At 41.1% G+C, this 9,924-nt stretch overlaps 1 protein-coding gene across 1 annotated transcript in view; it reads right to left on the reverse strand.

Annotated features, from left to right (window-relative positions):
• Nucleotides 1-1,536: 1,536 nt before the first annotated feature.
• abcc10 (ATP-binding cassette, sub-family C (CFTR/MRP), member 10) overlaps nt 1,537-9,924 on the reverse strand; it is a 25,914-nt gene continuing 17,526 nt past the window's right edge. The window contains exons 14-15 of the mRNA XM_079690977.1: nt 4,710-4,840; nt 1,537-2,582 (exon numbers count right to left, since the gene is read on the reverse strand). Of these exons, the coding sequence (XP_079547103.1) occupies nt 2,459-2,582; nt 4,710-4,840 (255 nt within the window). The 3' untranslated portion in view covers nt 1,537-2,458. The remainder of the gene's footprint in view (nt 2,583-4,709; nt 4,841-9,924) is intronic.

A 9,924-nucleotide genomic window follows, 5' to 3' on the forward strand; every position in this document is an offset into this window, starting at 1 on the left:
GGATTTATTAAAAGGTACAGCAATTATAAACAACATGGGTGTCAAAACTAGAAAGAGCAAAACCAACAACAACAAGATAAATGTTTTCCAAATGATTTATAGAGGCTTACATAGCCAAGTTAAGATAAGGGCTGCCATATTCAATACAGCCATACATTGATTGACATAAATCGAACTGGTTTAGGCCCAAAATACATTTCTGACCTCCTGCTAAATGATGAACCATCCAGATCTCTCAGGTCTTCAGGGACTGGTCAGCTTTCTGTCTCCAGAGTCAGAACTAAACATGGAGAAGCAGCGTTCAGTTATTATGCTCCAAATATCTGGAACAAACTCCCAGAAACCTGCAGGTCCGCTGCAACTCGGACTACTTTTAAATCCAGGCTGAAGACTTTTCTTTTTTGCCGCTGCTTTTAATTGAAGTATTCATATCTTAAACTGCAGTGTAACTTTTATCCATGTATTTTTTCTTTTAATGTTTCTTTTATTATCTTTTCTTTTTAATTACTGTTCTTAAATGCCATTTTCTTAATGTCTTTTCACTTTGAATTGCCTTGTGTTGAAAGGTGCTATATAAATAAACTTGCCTTACCTAACTGGCAGATATTTTGATAATCTCTTAAAGGTGGGGTAGGTAATTTTGGAGAAGCCAGCTCGAGTACGCTAGAATTTGAAAATACACAGCTCCTTACAGAGCCCCTCCTCCAACACACACGAACACGCACATGACCAATGAGGGCACGAGGTAAGTTTGTGCACAGATGGAAGCTGACAGGCAGGTAGGCCATCCAGTTACTTTAGCCGGGCCGGCTCAGATGATTGGTCGTGCTTTTTACAGCGCCACGGCTTCCAGAGATGAGATTTTTTGTATGGACTTGTTGTCAAAGCACTTAAGATATTCATTGCTATCGGGATGTTAAGAGCATTCCATGGAATATAACAAAAAGTGTATCTCGAGCCGGTTTCTCAAACTTACCTACCCCACCTTTAATTGTTAGGAGCCATTTCTTAGCAAAAATGCAAAATTATGAAATGGTTTCAGGCAGAGATGGAGTACTCGGGTCCTGGACTCGGGTCGGACTCGAGTGCCGATTTTCGGGACTCGGACTCGCGCACTAATTGACTCAACTCGGACTTGGCCTCATGAATTCTCACGCACGATGACTTGGACTCGAACACAGGTAATGATGACTCGGCTCGGACACTCCTTGGTGACTCGAACTTGGACTCTGACTCGAAGAGGGGGGACTCGAGAGTGACTTGGACTCGTGAATTGGTGACTTGGCTACGACACTGGTTTTAGGTTCTCAAACCATCTTTTTTATTATAGTTAAATTATTATTTTGGGAATTTAGCAATTTAATGTTGTCAGTGTGACGACCCCTCCACACCACGTGGGGTGCCGTCTGGTTGTGGGTGTGCTTTGGGGGTGTTCACAGGTTCATGTGCTGTATCTAGGAAATTGGGACACAGGCATTTTCCACTGTTTCTGAAAGCTTTACAGACAAAAGGATTAATGAGGTGATGGAAACAGCCGTTATTTGAAGGTTTATTTATGTCCCTTAAACATTTTTTTACAGTATAAAACCGTGCGATAAATGTTTCGATGTTTACACAGGTTTGGAAAAAGTAAATGACAGTTGTTTATAACGGATATATGAGAGGACAAACACACTGAAGGATTTAAACTCTGTCTCCAGGAAGAGTACATATTCTGCGTGACTGACGGTCAATTATTTGCAGAGAAGACAAATAATGTATTGTGACAACATGCCCTCTGCTTATAATAAAAGACTGTGTGGTTTCTAAATAATAATAAAAAACACACTTATAAAGGTTGTAGTGTCGTCCAAAGTGTGTGAGTTTGTGATTTTACGATAAATGTTAATAAGGTTGACCCACATGTTTATGGCTTTAATATTAACACTCATCAAATGCAGCTGCTTTTCATTCGGAACAAATAACAATAAAGACATAAAACTGAATAATAACAATTAAAAATACAAAACAAAAGATGAGAAACATTTATTAAATAAAAACTAAATAATAAATAAGTGTGTTGTCGATTGGTTGGTCACCCTGCTTGGATTTTCAATCTTTATGCAATTCTTATTAGAAAAAATGCAATGGTAGCGTAAATAAATTATAATAAAGGACCTTAAATTCCTCACAATTCAATTGTAAGAAACTTACCTATTACAATAATCACTTTAAAGAAACTAAATGTCAGCTGGAAATAAGAAAATATGATCATAAACGCACTGCTCCTTGCTTCCAAGTCCAAAAAGAAGCATAAAATTCCCCATTTCTCTGCAGAAACAGTAAAAAGCAGCAACACTTGTGATCAGGACGGAGCTGAAGGAAGCAGGACGTTTCCAGGAAGCTATTCAAGGTAAAAAAACTATACGAATAAATCTGTTTCTCTTCTTTCAGTGTCTTTTATCCGTCTCACTCTCCTTTATCCGACCATCCTCTGGAAGATAGAGTCGTCTGATTGGCAGAGAGCGGCCGGGGTGTCAAACTCCACAACCTTCCCAGCATGCATCACCAGCACCCTGTCGCAGTCCATGATGGTGTTGATCCTGCACACACACAAATAGAAATAGAAAAAATGTCTTATTCAACAAAGAAAGACTGGATCAGAAACGTAGGGGCGGCACTAGCTCAGTCTGTAGGGGATGTGTGTAGTTCCTGTGCATGTGACCATGCTGTAGTTCCTTTATAGCCCAACATTAGCCTCCTTTAGCTTAGCGGGGGAGACATGAAGTCATGTGACCGTGCTGTAGTTCCTTTACAGCCCAACGTTAGCCACCTTTAGCTTAGCAGTGGTGACGTGAAGTCATGTGACCGTGCTGTAGTTCCTTTACAGCCCAACGTTAGCCACCTTTAGCTTAGCGGGGGAGACATGAAGTCATGTGACCGTGCTGTAGTTCCTTTATAGCCCAACATTAGTCACCTTTAGCTTAGCAGTGGTGACGTGAAGTCATGTGACCGTGCTGTAGTTCCTTTATAGCCCAACATTAGCCTCCTTTAGCTTAGCGGGGGAGAAGTGAAGTCATGTGACCTTGCTGTAGTTCCTTTATAGCCCAACATTAGCCTCCTTTAGCTTAGCGGGGGAGACGTGAAGTCATGTGACCTTGCTGTAGTTCCTTTATAGCCCAACATTAGCCACCTTTAGCTTAGCAGTGGTGACGTGAAGTCATGTGACCGTGCTGTAGTTCCTTTATAGCCCAACATTAGCCATCTTTAGCTTAGTGGTGGTGACGTGAAGTCATGTGACCGTGCTGTAGTTCCTTTACAGCCCAACGTTAGCCATCTTTAGCTTAGCAGTGGTGACGTGAAGTCATGTGACCGTGCTGTAGTTCCTTATAGCCCAACATTAGCCACCTTTAGCTTAGCGGTGGTGGCGTGAAGTCATGTGACCGTGCTGTAGTTCCTTATAGCCCAACATTAGCCACCTTTAGCTTAGCGGTGGTGACGTGAAGTCATGTGACCTTGCTGTAGTTCCTTTATAGCCCAACATTAGCCTCCTTTAGCTTAGCGGGGGAGACGTGAAGTCATGTGACCTTGCTGTAGTTCCTTTATAGCCCAACATTAGCCACCTTTAGCTTAGCAGTGGTGACGTGAAGTCATGTGACCGTGCTGTAGTTCCTTTATAGCCCAACATTAGCCATCTTTAGCTTAGTGGTGGTGACGTGAAGTCATGTGACCGTGCTGTAGTTCCTTTACAGCCCAACGTTAGCCATCTTTAGCTTAGCAGTGGTGACGTGAAGTCATGTGACCGTGCTGTAGTTCCTTATAGCCCAACATTAGCCACCTTTAGCTTAGCGGTGGTGGCGTGAAGTCATGTGACCGTGCTGTAGTTCCTTTATAGCCCAACATTAGCCATCTTTAGCTTAGCAGTGGTGACGTGAAGTCATGTGACCGTGCTGTAGTTCCTTTATAGCCCAACGTTAGCCACCTTTAGCTTAGCGGTGGTGGCGTGAAGTCATGTGACCGTGCTGTAGTTCCTTTATAGCCCAACATTAGCCACCTTTAGCTTAGCGGTGGTGGCGTGAAGTCATGTGACCATGCTGTAGTTCCTTTATAGCCCAACGTTAGCCACCTTTAGCTTAGCGGTGGTGGCGTGAAGTCATGTGACCGTGCTGTAGTTCCTTTATAGCCCAACATTAGCCTCCTTTAGCTTAGCGGTGGTGACGTGAAGTCATGTGACCGTGCTGTAGTTCCTTTATAGCCCAACGTTAGTCACCTTTAGCTTAGTGGTGGTGACGTGAAGTCATGTGACCATGCTGTAGTTCCTTTATAGCCCAACGTTAGCCACCTTTAGCTTAGCGGTGGTGGCGTGAAGTCATGTGACCGTGCTGTAGTTCCTTTATAGCCCAACATTAGCCTCCTTTAGCTTAGCGGTGGTGGCGTGAAGTCATGTGACCGTGCTGTAGTTCCTTTACAGCCCAACATTAGCTTGTTGTGGTGTTAATATGTGGAGATTATGCTGCTGAGTACTGTATGTGTAAGTATCATAAACATTTGTTTGATTTTCTGAAATATTAAAACATACAATATACAAATCCTGTTGCTCTTTGTCGAGACAGCCCTTACGATGCTAATTTATGCTCATATATATGGAGCGTAATAACTACACTTGGCTTTCTTCTGTTTAGTTTTGACTCGGGGGTCAAATTGGCATGGATTTTAGGAAAAACGTCTACCTGTGTGCGATAGTGAGGACAGTCTTGTCCCGAAACTTCTCTCTGATGGTCTGCTGCAGCAGTTTGTCCGTCTTCTGATCCACGCTGGCTGTGGCTTCATCGATACACAGGACCTGCATGAGAGGAAAACACATTAATTGTGTGTTTTATTAGAAACAGAAGAAACATGGAATAATCTGGACAGATGGTAAAAGAGAGACATGCAAAACACTGTACTTGTGTCAGAGGTTCATTCAGTAAAAATCAATAATATATGATGCATATGGAAACCTTTTTCTGCAGGGTTACTGAACTGAGTTGCATTGTGTGCTGCTTTCATTGTGTTCAATACTGTTGATGAAGATTAGGTGTTGGTAGTTGCTGCCCGAAATACAGATCAGCAGTGATGAAATAACTTTGTGTATTTTGGATTACCCTTACAACAACTGGAGGTGTGCAGTGTGTGATTGTGTAATTGCTTTAAAACCATGAAGAAATATCAGGTTTTATTCGTGAGAACAAACGTCAGTGTGATAAAAATAGAAGGAAGATTACCAAGAAAGGGTGCGGCAATAAACTGAGTCATATCCAAAAGATTTGCATAAAATCAGTCCCTGTTTTCGACAGTGTTTATTGAGCCATTACATTTTTGCTTTAGGGCAACAACAATTATTCCCATTATCGAATCACACACTTGATGTTCTTCTTGACTAATCTAGTAGTTGTTTGGGGTGTAAATAATCGGGGATCAGCAGAAAATAACTACCACAGTTCCCAAAAGATGTCTTCACGTCTCTTAAAGGTGGGGTAGGTCATTTTGGAGAAACCAGCTCGAGTGCGCTAGAATTTGAAAATACACAGCCGGAACAAATCTGCCACTTCCTCACAGAGCCCCTCCTCCAACACACACGAACGAGCACATGACCAATGAGGGCACGAGGTAAGTTTGTGCACAGATGGAAGGCTGACAGGCAGGTAGGCCATCCAGTTACTTTAGCCGGGCCGGCTCAGATGATTGGTCGTGCTTTTTACAGCGCCACGGCTTCCACAGATGACATTTATTTATGGATTTTTTGTCGAAGCTATCGGGATGTTAAGAGCATTCCATGGAATATAACAACAAGTGTATCTCGAGCCGGTTTCTCAAACTTACCTCCCCCACCTTTAAATGCTCTGTTTTCCATGAGAAACAGTCCAAAAAGAGACATCAATATACTGTACAGCTGAAACTGAAAACAGATTATTTGGTAAGTATTTCTCTCTATAAATAATTGTTGGAGAAAACCCAAGGTGTCTTCTTTATTATGGGTTTTCTGATGGGCAGGATACTGAGTGTGACCTTGCAGCTGCCTCTTCGTAGATAGGAGAAGGCAGGGCATAATTCATGTGGTTGATTCCAACGAGAGCACACACACTTTGTCTCCTCTCGTCTTTGAGGGGCAAAGAGCAACACTCCCTTTCCAGAGATGTCCCGACACCTGATGACGCCAAAGAGATTTACGACTTTGTTGTTACCTCCTCACTTTAGACTATTTAAGCTTGATGTTGTTTCCTGCTCCCTTGAGCAGCATACCTCATGTATGTGAGTTGAACCATATCCTTTGTATGTGACTTAACCCTGCTTCTTCTCGCAAGAATAAATTAGTACCTGACTATTGATTCTCATCCCGGTGTCGAGTGATATTTTCCTCACAATAATAGAAACTATTAAAGGATTATGAATAGAATAGTTGCAGCTCTAATATACTGTGTTTTTGATTTCACAGAAAGGTATAGAGCATGTAATCCAGAGTGTTTTCATTTGATCTCATCGATATCAGCGTCATTTAATATTCACTTTTCGACAGCATCATCAAATTAAGATACTGTTAACTAAATCACCTTGACCTTTTAGATTTGCATAACTACAAAACTCCACTCTGCCCTGCTGTTGTTTGACAAACATCACATGGTGTGCATCATGAAACCAGTTGCTCTTTGCCTGTGGCGACGTGGAAAACCTCACATTTTGAAAAGGCTTTCTTTTCAAAAGTCTCGTTTGGTTGCGCTGTAAACAAATACAAGAGGTAAGGTATCCCACGGGCTGCTAAACACCTGAGCTCTGTGAAGTGCCTCCATAAACATTCATCCGTTTGTCATCTTGCAATTTACTTATTTATCTAAATAGTTATCGCTGTAATAAACCGTATTTAATTTAGTCTTACCGTACAATATTTCATTTTACATTCTGTAAAGCATGATGTTTCCACCCCCGTGTTTCACAGTAGGTGTTCTTTGGATGCAACTCAGCATTCTTTCTCCTCCAAACACGTCTAGTTGAGTTTTTACCAAGAAGTTCTATTTTGGTTTCATCTGACCATATGACATTCTCCCAATCCTCTTCTGGATCATCTAAATGCTCTCTAGCAAACTTCAGACGGGCCTGGACATGTACTGGCTTAAGCAGGGGGACACGTCTGGCACTGCAGGATTTGAGTCCCTGGCGGCGTAGTGTGTTACTGATGGTAGCCTTTGTTACTTTGGTCCCAGCTCTCTGCAGGTCATTGACTAGGTCCCCCCGTGTGGTTCTGGGATTTTTGCTCACCGTTCTTGTGATCATTTTGACCCCACGGGGTGAGATCTTGCGTGGAGCCCCAGATCGAGGGAGATTATCAGTGGTCTTGTATGTCTTCCATTTTCTAATAATTGCTCCCACAGTTGATTTCTTCACACCAAGCTGCTTACCTATTGCAGATTCAGTCTTCCCAGCCTGGTGCAGGTCTACAATTTAGTTCCTGGTGTCCTTTGACAGCTCTTTGGTCTTGGCCATAGTGGAGTTTAGAGTGTGACTGTTTGAGGTTGTGGACAGGTGTCTTTTATTCTGATAACGAGTTCAAACAGGTGCCATTAATACAGTTAACGAGTGGAGGACAGAGGAGGCTCTTAAAGAAGAAGTTACAGGTCTGTGAGAGCCAGAAATCTTGTTTGTTTGTAGGTGACCAAATACTTATTTTCCACCATCATTTGCAAATAAATTCTTTAAAAATCAGACAATGTGATTTTCTGGATTCTTTCCCCCCATTCTGTCTCTCATAGTTGAAGTGTACCTAGGATGAAAATTACAGGCCTCTCATCTTTTTAAGTGGGAGAACTTGCACGATTGGTGGCTGACTAAATACTTTTTTGCCCCACTGTATATAGACTTCTTGCACTATTCTTTATTTGTATTTTTGTATTTTATTCTATGTGTTGCCTTGTTGGAGGAGCTCAGGTCAGAAGAATGTCTACACTGTAGCTTTGTGCATATGAAATTAAACCTTTCTGATCTGCAGCACCATGTCAGCAGTTTCTTTGTGGAGGTGTTACAGGATAATGATAATCATTTAGCACCTTTCATGCTTGACGCAGCCCGAAGTGCTTTACAGAGTATGACAATAAGAAATGAGGAACATCATTAAAAACAAGTATAAACAAACAGAAATCTTCTCTATCTGTTTTTTAAATGTTTGTTTTATTTGTATGTATGCACCAAGTCAAATTCCTCGTACGTGTCAAGCTACCTGGTGATAAACCTGTTTCTGATTCTGAAATAGTTATATCCTTCTACTCCAGTAGGACTCAGATGTCGCACTTTTCCTTGTACATGTGATGTTTCGGTGTTTTGTTTCTTTCAACTTCACTTTACGGGCCGAAACGGCAAATAAGTCTTACCTTTGCTGTTTTTTTTTATCAAAAGTTGTGTTCAAGGGCATTAAAATGCATATAAACGCTGCTGAAGGTTAATCCAATGTGTCTGTGCCACTTTGAAATGATTACTGATAATCCATCATAACATTTATGGCAATAAACTGATTTTTCATATGGAGCGTAACGGAGCTTCCGGTTTTGGGCAAGCTATGTGCGCATCACTCTCACTCCTCAATGGAACGTGTATGCGGACTTAGGAACTTCCCCTTGATTCTATTGGCTCTAACGGTTCAAAAGAGGTGTCAATCATCCAAATCGACCAATGGGTTCCAGAGATATGGAAAATCCACCCAAATGACCCCAGAGGTGAGGTTTTTTTTCTAAACCTCTCTAGAAAGGTGAAATGTCACTTGTTTTGCATCAATCTGGATACAGGGTACTTATTATGTTTTATACTTTGGATTCCTAAAGCTTTTAGTCTACTATCTCATCATTCAAGGGTGGTTCTCACTATAAGTAATGGTTTTATTTTGGACGAACACAATCATTTACATTTCTTTACTATGTTCAATCTGAATTGACTTTAAAATAAAAACATCTATATTGATTCTGACTTTTCTACATCCAACTCACAGGTTTATAATTGCTTTGAGAAAAAAGATTATTAATTTACCCCTTTTAGAAGTGAAGTTATAGTCATTTGTTCTGGGAATGTCATTTTTGAGCCTGAAACCTGAAAAACAGGTTCAGGGGTTAAGCTGTTAAACACTGAGCCTGTTTTTCAGGTCTCTCGAAAATGACATTACCAGAACAAAATACTACTTTTTTGTTTTGCGCTTTGTGTTTAAAACAATAAAAATCAGTTAGCTGAGTTTCTTCCCGTAACATGGATATAAAACATTAATAGTTTATTGAATATTAAGACGCTGTTTCCTGCAGATGACGCGTTTTTCCCCCCTGTATCGGGGGCGCGGTGTAGAACAGGTTAACAGGTTGACTGTCAAGTGGGAACTAAGTATTTAGTGTAGCACGTTTTTGTGTTTCTCTTATTTTCCTACGATACTCTTATGATTGGCTGTGAATAAGAAAATATGAAGGACAGATCATCTATTTCTATTTGTTTTTTTTGAGAAAGGGGCAGGTCACATAAGATTATTTTCTCCTCCCTGCTCCTTTGGGCTACGGTGTGTTTACACAGACATGTTTTGTTAATAGCTGTTATACATTAAGTTGTGCATACCATGAACGGAACAAAGAGTGTCATAAGAAATGTAACTAAAACTTATATTTTGTAAATTATAGTTGAATCATAGTTTATATCTAAAGTGGGACATAAGATTGTCATTTGTTAGTCACTTTTATCCAAAGCGACATACATACATTTGGTACTGTGGGGAATCCCCACAGGAGCGACTCGGGACGAAGTGTCTTGCCCAGGGACACAACAACATGCTGACTGCAGTGGGACTCGAACTTGCTATCCCCCGATTCAAAGATCAGCACACTACCCACTGAGCCACAGCCAGATAAGATATACTTTATTATTTATAAAGAAATGCTGATTCAGGAA

Source organism: Notothenia rossii (assembly GCF_949606895.1).
Source record: "Notothenia rossii genome assembly, chromosome: 1".
NCBI classification, from domain to species: domain Eukaryota; kingdom Metazoa; phylum Chordata; class Actinopteri; order Perciformes; family Nototheniidae; genus Notothenia; species Notothenia rossii.